Source organism: Lytechinus variegatus, chromosome 17 (assembly GCF_018143015.1).
Source record: "Lytechinus variegatus isolate NC3 chromosome 17, Lvar_3.0, whole genome shotgun sequence".
Classification (NCBI taxonomy): Eukaryota; Metazoa; Echinodermata; class Echinoidea; order Temnopleuroida; family Toxopneustidae; genus Lytechinus; species Lytechinus variegatus.
In genome coordinates, this window is record NC_054756.1 from 30250679 (window position 1) to 30269389 (window position 18711).

The 18711-nt window shown below is 34.3% G+C and overlaps 1 protein-coding gene across 2 annotated transcripts in view; it reads left to right on the forward strand.

Annotated features, from left to right (window-relative positions):
- Window positions 1-17692, forward strand: part of LOC121430793 (KH domain-containing, RNA-binding, signal transduction-associated protein 2-like) — a 33294-nt gene extending 15602 nt beyond the window's left edge. The window contains exons 5-9 of one of the 2 annotated variants that reach the window (XM_041628193.1): window positions 213-409; window positions 2640-2811; window positions 4269-4321; window positions 8181-8245; window positions 10590-17692. In XM_041628193.1, coding sequence (XP_041484127.1) covers window positions 213-409; window positions 2640-2811; window positions 4269-4321; window positions 8181-8245; window positions 10590-10708 — 606 coding nt within the window. In that variant the 3' untranslated portion in view covers window positions 10709-17692. The remainder of the gene's footprint in view (window positions 1-212; window positions 410-2639; window positions 2812-4268; window positions 4322-8180; window positions 8246-10589) is intronic. The other variant, XM_041628195.1, reaches the window with a different exon arrangement.
- The last annotated feature ends 1019 nt before the right edge of the window (window positions 17693-18711 follow it).

The window sequence follows — 18711 nt, forward strand, 5'->3', positions numbered from 1 at the left end:
TCTCAATTTGGCTCTTCTCCTTCTCTTTCTTCTTTGCTACTTTCACCTTATTTGTCTTCACCTCCGGGCCTTGGAATTTGAGCACTAAGAAAAATTATGGATATCAACCCTTCATGATGATATTAATGATGATGACGATGATTATTATGGATACATTCATTTTTTTTATTATTGAAATAATCATTATCATTATAATATCTGTTTGATGGAAGGATCCCAATGACACCATACGTCAAGAGCAGCTGAGAGAACTTGCGGTGATCAGTGGATCATTCACAGGTCCTCCTCCCAATGCACCTGGCTCTAGAGGTAGACCAAGAGGAGTAGGACCAGGACCAGGTTGGGGTGGTTGCCCTCCACCAATGAGAGGACCTCATCCACATGTTGGACCAATGCACAGTCCAGCCAGGTGAATACATAATAATCAGTGTGTGGGACTACATTAAGCATTTTTGCTTTAAGATAGAAAGGCAATCTAATGATTATATTAAATTGTGGAAAAATCTGTCTTAAAATGATTGGGAAATGTTGATAAGCTACTATTTGCACCTTTTTGCATCATGTTCAATTGGTGCAATCTATTTCAACTGTTGCTTGGCTATTGTCATGAATGTCTTTGTATGGTGTGTGCTTTATAAAACAACACAATAATCCACCCTCAAATCAGGCGGTAAATTTCAATAATTTTCATGCTAGACCAATAGGCCAAACCTCAATTTATAGCACAAAGGGGATGGGATGTATTTAGTTTATGTAATTTTGAGAATTCAAGAACTTAATTGTGTAGTATGGTTTTGATATAGAAACCAATGAATATTGACTTTCGAGACATGTGTTCTGCTTAAATTCAAACTCTGGTATAAAGTTGTGGTTTAACTATTGAGTATGGATAGCCAATTGTAATGCAACACAATCGACCCCTTCAAGTTCTCGTTCTATCCAAGAACGAATAAGGAACTGGAACAACCTACCCAGCTCAGTTGTAAATACCGTAGGAATGTTCAGTTTCAAGGAGGCTGCTCTCCCTGCCATCAGAATGATGCAGCCCCCTGTTGGATCCCAAATGAATTAAAGTCAATAGCTTGGGTTTTACCTTGACTCTGCATAGCACATTTTACAAATTGCTATGTCTATCCATCACCATTTCTGCACTTAATGACGCTCCTTCTAGTGGCTCACTTTATTCATCATCCCAGACTCCCAGTTTAGCTTCTGTATGAGCTGCCAAAGGGATTACTCCATTAAGTATCAAGTATGCCAACCTCAAACAATAGAGGTTCCATTTATTTTTTAAAGCACATTTGATGCTCAATTCATTAACAAATGTCGGGGGAAATTTACTGATGAATCTCTTGATACCACATAAGTGTGATTGACTTTCAACTTGCAAAAAGTATATAACACATACAGTATCATCGTGTCGGTGCAGAAACGCCCTTGGTATCCGCGCATTAGGGCATTGCGTGGGGGTATTTCTGCACCGGTGGGGTGCGCAGTAGTGTGGTGCTAAGGGTTTCTGCATCGACACACAACGATGGTCTCCGAAATTGCTTTATCTTTGGGATTATTTGAAATAGAAAAGGTTGACTTTATGCAGTGTTGACCATACAAAGTAGACAAATTTTGAAATTCAGGTTTCTATATTACTAGCTGACTTATAACTAGAATTCAGAATGCAGACCAGAGGCTCTCATTTAAAATGTATATGTAACTCAATTCAACAAACAATGTTGGTTGTGGGTGAAACCCCCAAAATGCTTAAAAGAGCCCCTGAAATCCCCCATTTGCTCCACTGTTAAGGCCTATCTAATTTTTCAGATTTAGGCAATTGTGAACAGTAGTCCCTGAAAATACAAAAAATTGATATTTTGTTTGACACTTAGTTACGCATCTTTTTAAAAATATTATTCTGAAGCTAATTATCCAGACGTGCTATATAAAAACTGTCTTATTATTATTATTTTGTCATAATTGTTACATTCCGACCTCTCTTATCCGGATACGTTGGGACCAGTTCAAATTCGGATCTGGTAGACCCAATATTAAATACACGCAGCTGCCTCCCTAATAGTAGCTACACATAATCTTTTGTAGTGGGCGTACACTGACAGTATTTCAGTGCTGTTGATGCAAATTATAGGCGGATGATTTATGGATACTTCAAAAGCATACTTCAAAAGAAAGAGAATGACGTGATGAAACTAAATTTGAAAATTGGATCATCGCAGCTTTGCAAAGTCAGCCATTGTTATACTGACTGTAGGCTCAAACATGATAGATGGCGCTGTCTTAATGCAAAACGAGGCCTGAGCGAGACCTGTATTGCTGCTTCCCCCCCCCAAAAAAAAAACAATTGCGCTTTGCCCTGATTTCCTGTAAAATTATCCTGCCTAATTTCTTTTTGTAAATCAGGTATGATATTTTCACAAAAAATTAATATGGTTGAAGGTAGACTAGATTGAATGAAAAAAAATCTTGGTAAGTGTGTGTCCGGATAATAGAAAGATCTGGATATGGTGAGGCCTGATAAGAGAGGTCGGACTGTATTATTTTTGTTGTAATTATCAGCATCATCATCTTCATCATCATTATTGGTTTATTATTAATATATTTCAATTTTCATGTTTTGTTTGTGTCAGAATGGGTAGCCCACCAGGCAGAGGTATGCCTAGAGGTATGACCCCCAGAGGGGCACCAACAAGAGGTAACTCAAGAGGATTAGCAAGAGGGGGATTTAGAGGAGGAGCTAGTGGACATAGAATGAGTGTGCCTCAGTATGGATCATCACAGGTTGAAGGAGGTGATAACTATGTGAGTATTCATCTTACTCTTATCTACTAGGTTTTTTTATAAGGTTATATGCCAACTCTCAGACAACATAGAAATAGTTGTATCAAAACTTAGCAACGAAAGTAATTTTTTTAGTCTTCAAGCAAATTATTTGCAATTCAATAACAAGCAGCTATTACACGTGCGTTTCGTATGTGCATCGTATGGCATAGTATGGCATGTTCATTTGGTGATTTCAAGTACGGTGATGAAATCTGGTGTGGTGTTGAAACAACACCAGCCACAACACCGTACATGAAATCAAGGGAGCATTTCATGAAAGGACTCGTCAGATGTTTTATCTGACAGTTACCATTGTAACTGTGCTCCTCGGCCAGTCAGAATCAAGGAAAGTTGTCCAACAAAACTGTTGATGAAACGTTCCTCAGAAAATTTGACTTATTTTTGAGAGATCATTTTGAACATTGAAGTCAGACCAATTAAATCTTATTAGAAGTTAGAACATGGAATGAGCTTTCAAGCTTTGCACATTTAATTCAGAATATTTAATTTTGAATTAATTCAGCTGTATATCAGAGGGTCTGTATTTTTTTTAGGGGGGGGGGGGGCGCTGTACTTCTCTAGCCTTGTCACTGCCCTATTAGTTGTAAAATAGGTTCTTTTTGGCAAAATGTATATTTATGTTAAAGGCTCGTGGGATTCAAAAGGATGCTGCTAGATGGTTCTCTTGCCTCCATCTTCATTACAAAGATCATCAACGTAATGTGTGTGCAGCTGTCAATCATCAGCTACATGTAGTTGTGCAGCACATGCACACAAGCACTGAACACATATGCTGCGCTGTGTTTGGCTATATTGGATACACTTGGCCAAACAGCTGCTGACATTACATTACAAAGCAGAAGAAGGCGGATTCAACATGCTAAGATGTACGAACAGCAATCGAATCATATGCGAACAGAGAATCGTCAAAATTCAGGCATTCACAGCATGGCATCTGCGTATTAAGCGTTGTACAACGTTAGTGTCAATGGGCAGCTAGCGCAGTCCACAGCGCGTGTGTATGTCCAATAGGGTCCTCTGGAATCCCAGGAACTTATACCTTTAAGGTCACCGTTGGAAAAGCGGCGCCTATGGTCTCGCTCTGCTATGCAGCCGAGACTGTAGGCGTCACTTTTTCCGACAGCGACAGCGCTGGTGTCGTAAACATTGAAATCTTTAAATCTTTTTGTGAATAATCTGTCATTTTACCAATATCAGCACTTCTGCTATATTGAATTGTATAATGCAGGCAAGACTGCCAGAGGAGCTCCACTTGTTTGTAATCTATATTGTTATGGGGTGCAGTTATTTATGTTTTTAGTAGTCAAAATTTAAGAAGGATTCTCAATTCTATGTCAAATCATCAGGCACAAAAATCATTAATCTGTTTCATTTAACAACCCAAATTCATTAATTTGTTTTTTGTTTTTTTGCAGTATGAAAGAAGCTATGACCAATCATACTCTCAAGGCTATGAGGACACAAATACGTAAGTTATCATTATGTTAATGCAATAATCCTCCCTTTCTGAAGTGATTTAAGGCATGGGTATGCTTTATCACATATATCCTTTTTCACCACAAACCTCTTTACTGTAATGAACAAACAAATGTATTGTGATAGTGTGTGTCAGCTTCATGAACATTTGATGATCTTTATTTTGTTTCAGGGTAATTTAATGTTACAATTTTTTTTATTATTATTTTTTTTTATAGAGAGTAGTGTTATGAAAGGATTTGTGCAAGATGAGATGGTTATTAAGTGATGTGTATACTGTGAATATTGTTTGCATGATATATATATTTTATTGCAATGATTTGGATCATGTAAGAAACAGATTATGTTGATTATCATATATTTCTCATTATCTCCTGTTTGTCTTGTCGGGCTATTCGTAAACAAAGTCAATAAACATTTCCTCAATGGGACTTACGTTATCTAATCTCTAGATTGGATTGTTTACATGAAGTATTTCAATCTATTGACACTGTTGTATAACTGGACTGAACTGGACTGGATTGAATTTTATTGGATTGGAATTGATTTGTTGTCGGTCTGATTATGTGATCCTGGCATTCTAAAGATTGTTCTCTGACCTTGATAAAGCCGATATGGTATTCCTGCATTCAACTTTTCATCTTAGTGTTCCAAGCATTGCAAATATAGATTAAAGTCTCAATAATGTGTCCTCATGCTACGTATAGTCACGCCGGCGAAAGTGACTCCATATCATCAAAACCTATTATCAATTGATTTGGAGTTAATTATCTTGTAAAGTCCCAAAAGGATTGTTGCTAATCCTGCTTCACTTTTATCTTGGATTTGAAAAGGGCTCTATACTCTGTTATCTATCGTGTATGTTTTACCGGTAGAAGGACGGAAGGGTTTATTCAAGAATTTTTTTTCAGAGGATTCAGGCAATAGTCAATTGATTGAGTTGTGTGTTACGTTTGGATACAGGTTACTGGTCAAAAATAAACTTGTCAATCCCAACTTTTGGATGATAGAGTCTGAAAAGCATTGCTTTGAATAATCAATGATTGTTCTGGTAATTGAATTTTAGGTAAAGACCTTTCTGGTTGTATTCTTGTGCCATTGGTGCTCTCTTATTGTCTGTATGATAATCATATTTTATAGAGGGGCCAATAAAAGAAATTCCTTTGTCTGACATGGCGAGAACATTCTCCTGGTTACATGTATGTGTCAATGAATGTAGTCAAGCGTATCCGATGGCTGTGGGTATTTTAGATTGCTCTTGACACCACAGGATGTTAGCTTTAGATGAGTCATATATAAGCATACCATGGTAGATGTAGTATGAAGTGAGAATCATGGTTTATATATTCTTGATTTGGATGGTAGATGAAGGTCAAAACCTCAGACGTGCTTAGTACCTTGGAATTACATCACTATCAGCCACAAATACACTTTTCTCATGGGCAAAATTAACCATGTGACGTAAGTGGGGCCAAATGGCAAGATAGCCCCAGGGTTAAGTTTAGATCACTTTCTTTTTCAGGTCGTTTTTTCAAAGTAGGCTTACCCCACCTGTAGTACAGGACTACCGAGCTCTGTGAAATGGCAGGGTTAGCCTGGCAAATGCAGAAAACAGAAGTGTGGCAAAGCCAAGGATGTGCTCCATGTATGCCCTAGGGGCAATATAGCCAGACAAGTGCTCTTGTTTAATCAGAGATAAGCTCTCATGAATCGCTACCCCTAGTCCGAGAGTACTCAATTTTATGTGAAAATAATAAGTACTTCCTTACCTGGAATAGACTCGAATTTGGTCTGTGCAAACAGTACAAAATTTAGTATAGGGTGAAAGGATAGTCCAGGGTCAAGAAGCTGCCATGAGAAGAGGCTCTATTTGGTCTGAAACATCCCTCATGTGGCAAGCCTGATAAAGAGGAGAATCTTCATTCTTCATATGCTGCCATTGTTGGTCTTGAAGGATCTGTGTGATGCAGACTACTTGAATCTATTCATATTTTGTGTTAGTTACCTTTAATACAGAGATGGCATAGAAAAACAATATTTGTTTTTTCCCCATTTTTTGAAATGTTTATTTTTCCTAGATTCCAAAGCATTGTATTGTATTCATTTAGGTCACGTGTGACACCAATGGGACACATCTCTTTTCTACTGCATCTTCCTTTATTTCTCCTTTTTCAATTATCTCTGTTTTGCAGTGATGCCTGATCTTTCTTAAAATACAGCACTCTTTGATTGATATTTAAATTGCAATCAAATTTCTTCTTTTTAAAGTCATAAATTGTAAACACCATAATTTATTTTCTTCTCAACAAATGGTTTAAGTATGATGTTTAAAGTATTAAATTATTTATTTTGACCATTCAAACAAATATTGAAATGGCAATAACGAATAAATATATTATAATCCAAGCCTTATTGCATTGCATATGATTTCACTTCCATAAAACATGTATCAATGGCTAAACATAAAGCAAGTTCTTAACAGAAGCCTTCAGTTCAATATCAAGTTTTACTAATTTATCTAATCTTAACATATCACAGAAATTACATGATGAAATAATATTGTTTTTTATTTGCCTGCCTTATTATTTTTTTTTTTTTAAACAATTTATATATATTTGGGATTAAAACTATTATCTTAATGATTCCAGTAAGTTTTCCTGTGGTTTGAGAAGATGACTAACACACTAACTATAATATAATATCAAATATTTCACAGAATTATTGACTGGAAACCTCCACACATCATTAACACGTCATCCCTTGAGATTGTAATCGCTTCATTTATTTGAAAAAAAAGTAATTGTAAATTATAATGTTTCAAATCGACAGTAATACATGTTAACAGTTGGAAAGTGACATCAGAAAGTATACTTATATAATTTGAGTAAATGTAATGAATTCTTTCATGTTATTAATCATTCTTATTAAGATGTTCCATTGATGAACTCGGGTTACTTGAGAATAGATTTTTTTCTCTCTTGGAGTCTTTTGTGGTTCCATTTAAGATTGAATTTGAAACACATTTCTGTTTTTTTTTTTTAAATAGTTTCATGAACTCACTTCATCTGCTCATGTAAAGTGAAAAATTCAAAATTTTTTTTGTGTTGAAAATGTCTGATTATATTATTCTACAACTAATTCTAATTCTATTAATTTACTATTTAATATAAATTATGTAAATCTAAACTATATTATTCAAAAAAATGAAAGCAAAACATATCATAGATGTTGTTTATGGTTTACAAAAATGATTTAAAGCTTTTAACTAAATTGATTTTTTCTTCTGTTAATATGAAGTGAAGTAAATCAATTTATCATAAAATGGTAAGTTTGATGATATACATGTAAACATATGAAATTATTGATCAATCAATTTCTTATAATTCGTGTTTTCTAAATAACCTAAAATATATTATGTAATAATAAATATATTATATGTTTGATTTATTTTGAATAACATGCTTATGATATAAATAAATGTAAATATAAAAATTAACTTAAATATGAATATAAATGATTAGATATTTATAATATTAATACCAATATAGAAATATGATCACAAAACTTTAAAATTGATAGAAATCTAGCTACTAGTATACATGTAAATCTGATATTGATCTGTAAATAATAGTTATAAAGAATACATGTACATGTATAAACATAATTTTATATATATATGTAAAATAATATTCCCTTTATAAAATCCTTTAATATAAAATTAGAAGAATACTACTACTAAAATCTTAGAATGGTAAATAAAGTTAAATCTAAAGGTTAGGATTAAATCTAAAGATTAGGATTAAATTTTTGTCCTTAGTTGCCCTCTCCTCTACTTCTCCCTATATACACAGCAGTGGAGCTACAAGTGTTCAAGAATTCAGCGCTACAGGCGAAGGGTATTCAGAACAAAGCTATGGTATGTCACTCCAGAACTGGACCCATACAGCGATACCCCGCCCCTCTAACCTAACCCTAAACATCCTCTCTGATTCATTGTATTGTTTTGTTTTCTAACACGTTCACTCCCATAAAGCAATGTGTTCTCAGCTTTGTTCATTTGTCATTTGTTTAATAACCCATAGAGGTACATAGCTTTACAAACGTTTTAATGATTTCACTCTTCAAATTGACAGTTCACCTGGTTATATAGTTTGAAATAAAAAATAAATCAAATTTGGATTTTACACAATTGAAAATAGATAAAACATTGCCAACTTGCATTTTAAACAGTGGATTCATTGTTTTCATTATGTTCCTAATTGGTTATGACATATGTCATATGGTGAAAGTATATTACAGTGAAATGAGCAGAATTTGAATTTTACTCATTAATACTCCATAGGAAATTTAGAGCAATCCGAAGACAAATTAAAGTAAGCTAAAGTGTTTCCTAACATTGTACCTCAATGGGTTATACCTCAGCTACCTACCATACCTTGCATACATATTAACAATCCTTCAAAATGGTTCTAACAATTTTAATATTAATTTTTGAATTCATTTTTAACCTAGGAATGAAAATATATAAATTTTAAAATCATCAGATTATTTTTAAAAGATAAAATACTAATATGTAAATAGTTAAAAATAATAATTGTAAATAAATGTATCATATAGGGTTAATCATGTTATTTTGATATTCTGAGGAAAGCCTGCATTGGTCAAAGTAATAATTTTGACAAGACTACTTTAAAAGAAAATGTGCTCCAAGGTGAAAGAAATCATATAATTTGTGTTAATAATTCAATCTTGATGCCCTCTTACGTGTACTAGGGGTTCAATTCTTGGTTGAACTTCAGATATCTCATGAAGAACACAACTGAAATGCTTTCTTTCATCATAAAGTTTTCAGGAAGTCTAAGAAAGTTTTTTTTATGATGAAAGTAAAGCTGTGACTTTGACCAATGCTGGCTTTCAATAGAAATAAGACTGATAATATGATATGATAGAAATAATATAAAAGACTGCATCATTAAACAACTTCTTCCCTAATAAAAACCCATAAAACTGCTTAGTCGTTAAGAAAATAGAAAACTAAACTGAATAGGTTATTAATTGAAGGAATAAAAAATCTAATTCATATGAAAATATGCTAGGTATTAAATTAAATCTAAACACAATTCATGACTAAATTCTATAAATGCAAGCTAGCTTAAAAGAAGTTCTGTTTCTTTCTTTCTCTTTCTCTCCTTTCTTTGATTTTTTTGGAATGAGATATTCCCCAGTCTCTCCAAATATCTTTTCTTGCTGTCTCTTAACTGTGTGCGACTCCATGTAATGTCATGTTTGTATTCAGTGTTGGTCTTGTAGAGAAGGCTCGTTTAACCCCTCTGCTGCCTGAAACTATTCTTGGCTGCATCTATTCATCAGCTGATGTAGAACCTTGAGAGTCAACTTATTAAACAGCTTTGGTTGACCAACGCAACTCAGAGGACACAGTCAAGAGAATTTACAAAACAGCACAGGAATCTTTCTCTTCCAGACAGCAAGCCTTGTAACAATGGAATCCACTATGGATTGTATACCTTGCCTTGTCCTGTAACAATGCTATTTTGTAAGAATATCATGAAAAGCATTCAGAGTACAGTAGCATTCCCACATATGTTCAAGGGGGTATATGTATGTGACTGGGCTGATTCATACATTGTTCATTGGTCTGCATACAGGAAGATTCCCTATCATGTTTTGTAAAGTCTCATCACAGTGGCATAGTACAGCAGTAACATTCCAATTCATTTTTTAGCAATTCTAGGTTTGATCTTAGATGATGAATCAATATGACCTATTTTATTTATTTTCCGCAATTTTCATAATATTTGTGGAACGTTGTTAAATTATAATTTATGTTTATTTTATTTTTCTCAATTTTTTTTTTCATGTGATAGTGAATTGCAACGAAGGGTACCAGAGAGAATATGTTAATTATAACCCCATGTTCTGTGATTATTTTACATGTAGGATGAAAATGTAAGATTGAAATGAATTTTGATATCAGATGCATTCTTGGATCAGAAGAACTCAAGTGGGAACAGGGTTGTGATTTTTCATTCTAAGTTATTTTCATTCGTTAAATCGTTTTGTTTTCATGTTTAGGTTGGGGGTTCTGTTCTAAATTATATTGTTAATAAAACTTGAGTTTATTGAAGAGGAAAAAGATATGTCTTTTGCTGATAGATTGAAAAAATAGAGAAATGTTAATATCGAATGTTTGATTATCTCTTGAAGAATCGCCTTTTTTCCCTTGCTTTCTTTCCTTTTAGGAGGGGCTTCAGAGACTGAGTCAACATGGTCAAGCGAGGGCGCACAAATGCGACTCAAGTACCCATCAGCTATGCACCAAAAAGAGACAATACGCACACACCCATACAACCGGTACTAACTTCATGTTTTCTCTCTCCAACAACCGAAAACGTATGCAACTCGTGTCAACCCCGAAGATTGCGGGGTTTTGTTTGAAAGAAAATGTACGGTTCTTCTACCTGAAGGTATGGTGTGCATCAGGAATAGTCCTTTGGTCAAAACACTTCATAGGATATCAGCAGGATAGCAAAACCAACGCCATGTTTGGGGGATTAGATGCGTGAGAATAACAGTATTTTATGAAGCTCTTACCAGATGTATTACACTTGCCACAATGGAATGCATGTTCCCAGTTAATTTCACCTTGTTCTTTTCAGCTCCCATCTCCCGTGTTTGTCTATTTATTTTGTCCCTCCCTTTCCTTTTCCTCCTAGAATGTAGTGTCCATGTATAGTGTCTGTCTTGAAAAGAGCACAAATGATTTGTAGTCCCAATTCTTTAACAAAGAATATGAAGAGGGGGTTGTGTGTGAGAGAAAAAGAGAGGGAGTGAAAGAAAAAGTGAGAATGAGAGAGGGGGGGGGGGGGGGTAGAAAACGGTGAAAGAATTAGAAAGAAAGATGATAAGAGAGAGATATTCTACGTTGAAATTTAGGATACTATATTTTTTTTATTGACTTATATACCTGCCAGTTTTCTTCCAACACATCTTATTCTTCCGTCAGAAAAGAGTTTGTTTATTGAGTTTGTCTACATTATAGGTTGCTACATTCTCCAGCATGGTGGAAATTTGTGATATGAGCATATATGATAAAGCCTGGCTCACCTCATTTGTGTTAAATGAGCTTGTGTTCACCTACGGATGGCCTGAATGCAGACAAATCACAGTCAAACACACAATACACAACTAACGCAGATACATGTAGCTCATTGGTTTGAACAATTTTACAAGCATGTAGCTGAAAGCAACCACATGCAACCAAATTTCATGTGAGCAAAGACAAGTGAAAATGAGCAAATGGGAGTGAGAATAAGCAAGAGCGAGTAACAACCAGCCAGCAAGGTAGGCCTAAAAGCAAATTTAGTGCTTGATTTACCCCGAATTACCTCGCTGTAGCTTGCATCACGTCACTTTACCGCATGCAATTTTGTTCTAGCTCTGACGAGCTCGTATGCAAAGTGTAAGTAGAAATTTGTAAGCAAAAATTGCAACTGAATATTTTGCTGTGTAGTATGCTGCGGTGGCTGTGTATTGCTCTTTCTGGCTAATGCAACAATACGCAGCTTAAAACACTTGGATGTGAGCCAGGCTTATAAGAGACAACCCCCTTCTCTCATTCTTTCTCTTGCTCTCTCTCTCCCTCTCTCCCTCCCTCAGTCATGATCTCTCGTATATCTCTTTGTACCTCTTTTCTAGATATCTTTTTTCTAAATCCTTTTTTTAAATGTGTTTTGTATCCATTTGTATTTTGCTTGTAGTCTTCTTCGCCTCACTTTACCATCAGTTTGGATGAATAATGGGTTTCATGATACTTGCTCCGGCGACAATTGCTCTGCTCTTAATTCCACACACAAATGACCAACTTCAACACTATACCCTACCCTCAACCTAACCATAAACCTATACTTAAAACCCATTTGCAACCCTAACCCTACATCTTGGACAAAATTAAGCCCGGAGCAATTGTCACAGGAGCAAATGTCGTGTCAACAAACGAACAATTTTATCAAAGGGAACTGAGATCAAAAAAGTTATATTTGATATATTTATCCCCTCCATAACTTACTCATATGTTGTTGCAGATTTCACCTACCAGTCATTTGGTAGTGAAACTGACCCCCACAGATATAGCTATCTATGGTATCTTTGTATGTGAGGGGATGGTTTCACTGAGGCTTTGAAACATCCACTAGAACGATAAGTAACGTGAAATACAAATCAGGGGAAGGAAGTCTTGTCAAAGAAATGTTTTTTGAATTATCTGTCCTGTAAGCCATTCCATTTTTTTCAGTCAGATATACTTTGCCAATTATAAGTGGGCCTGTATGTGATTTAGAAAGTCTATGTTTGTGTTCGATGTCATGCCTGTTGCACTCATCTCATGTGGGTCAGTTTCATGAAGAAATCCAATATGTTACATACAATATTACTCAGTGCTTACTGTAACCTGGGTCTTAAAAAGTAACATGGAAATGGGTGTAATAATTAGAGCCCTGTTTTGATTGTGACAAAATTGATATAACCAATATCAAATATGGAAAGCAATTGTCAATTAATGTTAAATTTAGATGGTGTCACCACTCGCGATGGAATGCGCTATCAGTCAACATTGTTGATCAGTAAACAACAAATCGGCACAAATTTACAAGGTAGTTTTGAATCCATGTTTCGAAACCATGGTTCATGCATATTTCATACATCAATTACGGTTAACTCAGTTTATTTATTAAGAAAGCATCTCTCTCGGATAGGACGTTAAATGGAGGCTTCGTGTAAAGGAGAGTCACCACCTCTGCACGTTACGAACCCACTGCTGAAACCCCGGTGTAGTGGTCCACCTGCACTCCCCCCAATCAGTTATATCTGGAGGAGAGACCTGTGGGTCATAGTGATTCAGTTCGCTTTTCGCTTCCCAGGCACAGGTGATGGCAAACAAATAATAATAGTGAATGTATGCTTTTTTCACATCACATGAAAAGATGCCTGATACTAGGCCCTTTTTTTTTAATAGTTATACCGAGTCAAGATCTGCGTTTGAACAAATTTCTATATTAAGTATTTGGCTCATTCATGCAGTAACAAATCAACTTTCTTAGTATATGAGCTGAATTAAGGAGAATTAATGCAAGAAATATGCATTAAAGATAAATAATATTTGCAGTAAATTAAGGTTTCATGAAAAATATTTAAAATTAAGTTTAATGGTCATGTCATCGTAGATCTAGATCTGGTAAGTAACATCAACCTAACTCTGTGAAATAATGAAATCTAAACTTAAAGATGATCACCTTCAAGGTTTCCAACACAGATAAGCACATGTGGGACGGTGTGTTTTGATTGCTTGGAAAAAGACAAATGGCAGGAATGTCATGCTTATTTGGTGACAGTAATTTCTCAGCAATGGGACAGTTTCTTGCAGAATCCTTTGACACATATATTTCATTCATACATAGACACTTGGGTGATTCTCTACAAACTCATTTATCATTAACCACAACTTGCATATATCTTTAACCATGAATTCAAAACTACCTTGATGAATTTCGGCTGAGTTGTTACTGCTATTCATTCCTTGGTTGCAACCGTTTGGATCCGTCTTGATTCTTTGGGTGACGGGACTCTGGTTTCTCCTTCGCATACAAAAAAGTGATTAATGGCTCCTTGGAACAAGGCTACACTGAGACTTGACCTTTTTATTTATATGAATGTCAATAGACAGGATGCATGAATTATATACACAAACATTAAACAAGTAGAAATATCCAATTTCATAATTTTACAATATTCATTATTTGGTATTATTCACTTTATGAATGTGGAAGATTTTATGAAATGGGATTAGAGTTGGATGAACATCAGACAAAGACCCTGTTTGTCTTCAAAGCCATGGAAGTTCTGACCAGAGTTCCCTTACAGAGAACTGTTGTTGGTTATCATTAGGTAGCTTTTCCAATTGCGACGGGGACAGATTCTACAACATAGAAAATCTATTGTCAATAGCCCTTAATGACAAAGCAGTATTTGTTGAACATAGGTTAATCAAAACGGCAGTTTCATCCTGGACTCTGGAAAAACGACATATTTTCTAGTTTTCTGCAGCTGAGAATCTTACACCGATCAGCTGTCCCAGTTCACCAATTAAAGGCTTGTAAGCTGTTGATTGTCATTTGACAGGCATTTTCAATAGATATACTGTTTGAGGATCAATACCATTACAAAAACTCGCTATTGTATTTGTACTTCACAGATTTTATGAAAGGTTAGGAGAAAGAAAATGCCATAACTAACACGAAGAGTCTATTTTTCTATTTTTTTGTTGAATGTTGCCCCAATCTTGTTGGGCAGTGTTGTGTCTAAATGTGTTGTTCATTGATGTGACAGAGCATTTCCATGTTTATTTTTGTACAGAAAATCAAAACCAAAAATAATCTCGATATGAGCATAGTCACTGCCACTTGTTCTTAGCCTTAAAGGCCACATGTTTTCTCCCCAGTTTCTTTTCTTTGCCTTCAAAGGGTTTTCTTCATTTGATTAATAAGGGTTGCAATCAAAGTTAAGAATCAAAGTGAGATGAAATGCCTTTGTAGGATAAGAATTTCTTTGCTCAGTACTTTAGAAATGAGAGAAGTGTTGAGGTTTACTTTTAGCTGTAACATGTTTCAGCATTGATTAATATTAAAAATAAAATCAGAGATGAATGAGAAATTAAAAAAGGGTTTTCCTACGTGATATTCTGTGAAAAACAAATATGGAGGTAAGCTTGGAAATTTCAGCAAAAATTTCTTCCACGTAAAATTTAATTCTTCGATCTTGATAATAAGTCCTGCTATTGATAATGAACAGTTTATACTTTAGGGTCTTCAGAGTGATTTGAGTTTTGACATGATGTTAATTTTATTCTAAATACAACTTGGCTTCTTATGAATGAAATAGGAATGTGTGTTATTGCTGATGGTAGTAAATCCAATATTGTTTGTGGCACTGTTGTTTAAACATGTAAAATTTATTATAAACTAACATTATATTTGACAAAGCATTAGGCTGAACTGATGTATTGATCATGCATGATGATGATATAATGATTAAGCTAAAGCAGTAGATATATATTCTTTATTATATAATTGCATAAGATCATTTAAAACAAGAAATATATATATGAGAAATGTTTGTTTATTAAACGTAGATGGCTACTCATACGCTTCCGTGTAAATCACTTGCTTATTAATCACATGATATAAAGTAATGGGATAAGTGTTTAATGTGTCTATTTCATGTAGTTTTCTTACAACAACAATTTAATGTTTGTTTTATAAATCACCTTCATGCCTACCATACTAATCTTCATTGAAAGCATTTAAACAAATTTTTGCATGCACGCAACTCGTAGCAAGAAAATATGCTAATCAGTAAGTAATCACATGTAGTAAGTAAGAATAATGTTAATAAAAATGTAAAGTGTGGTTTTATGTTAATTGCAAAAAATCAGATATCATAATGAAGTATCGCGTGTATCTATAAAGATCAATAGTTTGATGTGTTTTGTGGAAGATTATATATGTTTGGTATAAAAGGATCAACGATGACCATTGTTTTATAGCACTGTAGAGTAATTTCATTTAATAATCATTAAACAAGTGTGTTGGATTGCTTAGTAAATAATCTTGCATCTTATATCAATTAATCTTATCTTTACAAACGCTTTATAGACAAAGAACTTTGGTTCTGAAATAATTAAGAAATCTTGTTTGTTTCCCTTTGCTTTATATAGAAATTCAAGAAAATTGTGCTTATTATCAATTGATTTGAATTTAATTTTAAAAGAAAAAAAGAAGTGTGGTTCATTGAATAGCTTCCATGCGACTTAATATTTATTTGAGAAGCATAGGACCAAGTTCATAAAGGTGGTTTTGATACCGTGGTTTCAAATCAAGGTTTATGTAGATTGTTTGAATTGATTAGGCTTAATTCAACATCCAGTAATGAATGCATGCTTCTATCACTATGCGTACACTGGTAACTAAGGTTGCATAATTAACGAGTTGTTTTGAGTAATTTAGATTAATAGGAAACTCATTAATACAGTTACCATGGTAACAAGTGTCAAGCTACCTTTAGCAAAAGCATGCAATCAGTATTGGACACTTTGTGAAGATACATGCTGAGTTATGGAGGATGAAATCAGCATCAGCTGTGGTGTGAAACCACAAATCAAAACAAGCCTTTGTGAATTAGGGCCATAATGATATACCCCACCACAGTTTTCTGCTAAGTAGTACTACATTGTATGAAATACACTGGGCTGCTGATATGTTTGTGGGTGGAAAATCAAATTGGAAGTGAAATGGCAAGGAATTGTTTCGTAGCAGGTTATATAAATCATCAGTAAAGTGGATCATAATTAAGACAAGATTAGATGAGAGCACATTACATAGTGACTGGTCATGCTAATGAAATAAAGGTAAACATTCTAGGTGGATGATGTAAATTTCATGAAAGAAAGAAGAATGTTATTATGATTAGGATAAAGAGGTATAGATCAGTGGTGTGGTCAAGTCCTTTTATAGGCCAACAGGTATTCTTGAATGTTTAATACCAATTGTTCGTATTAAAAATGAATATTTCTATTTTGGGGAAGAGACTTGCCACTTTAATCATGTGTTCCCATTTCTATGAACACTCTTCCGTAGTAATGAGTAGGTTACTTAAGAATGCTCCTATTTTTGAAAATTTGTTGGTGATTTGTGCCTATTGCTTCGCTCTCATGGTTGGCAGGTACATGTATGCTTGGAAATAAAGCTAGTTTTGACAAGATACACAGCATACACACCCCTCTCAAAGTCCTGTTTAATAGCTCAAATCTTTGGCATCCCTTGTCTCAATAATTGTTTTCATTGTTTAAAACAAATTAAAGAAAAGTACAATAACATGCTTAAGTTTTATAAAAGATATAGTAACGGAAAGTCACTTGTGTGATTTACTGAAGATTATAAAGTGATAATGTCATAGAACTTATTTTATAACAAATGGTAATGGTTTTCACCTTGTAATAAGGAATAAAATTAGAGTCTACTAATGTTCTTGATAAAATGTTGCCTACCCTTTTTACATGTTTACATTGTCATAAACCCCTTTTCATTTCATGATGTGTTTATGAAATTAAAAAAGGTGTCAAGATTATGTTAAGCTTATTATATAAGTGTCTTAAGTTTCCCCTTAATTTGTTTGTTCCTCTCAAAAACAGTTGTTAAGTCATTTTATGTCCCATTTTTGTATCGATACCCCTCCTCTTTGTTTTGTTCTTTTTTGTGGCTAATAAAAACCAAATAGCATCTTGGTATGTTAATTATCATGGAGTGTTTGTTGTCTGTTCAGTCTCTTCATAATGTGTTTATAAAGACTACCCAAGGATGGTATAAGAAGTTGTCTTTATAAGACAGATTTATAAGAGGATATAAGAAGTGGTCTTTATAAGACAGGTTTATAAGAGAAGGGCGATATAAGAAGTGGTCCTCATAAGACAGGTTTATAAGACATGGATGATATAAGAAGTGGTCTTTATAAGACAGGGATGATATAAGAAGTGATCTTTATAAGACAGGTTTATAAGACAAGGATGATATAAGAAGTGATCTTTATAAGACAGGGATGATATAAGAAGTGATCTTTATAAGACAAGGGTGATATAAGAAGTGATCTTTATAAGACAGGGATGATATAAGAAGTGATCTTTATAAGACAAGGGTGATATAAGAAGTGATCTTTATAAGACAGGTTAATAAGAATACAAGGGTGATATAAGAAGTCTTTATAAGACAGGTGTTTAAGACGAGGGTGAAATAAGTAGTGGTTTTATAATGTTGGACTAATGGAAAGGGTAACATATTTAAATCATACTGTAGAACTTGATATGAACAAGTGAATGCCACTGGCAGTCTTGCCTGCATTACACGATTCAATATAACAGAAATGCTAATCACTTCAAAAACAACTTGCATGAATAACTTCATAAATTGACATATTTGACCTTGAACACATTTTAGACATTCAGTGATACTTGATTACCCTCATGTCCAAGTTTCACCAACTAGGTTCAGTTACTTGAGCTGTTTTGACATTTCAAAAATTTTAAATTTAACCTTGGTTAAGATTTCAATGTTGATAACGAAAACATGGTCAAAGTTCACTGACTTTTAATGACCTTTGACCTTGTTCATGTAATCTGAAACTTGTGCAAGATGATCAGTGATACTTGATGACCCATGTGTCCAAGTTTCATGATGAACTATGTGCATATACTCTTCAAGTTATGAAATTTATAAAACTGAGCCTTGATTAAGATTTCAATGTTGATGCCATTGCTGC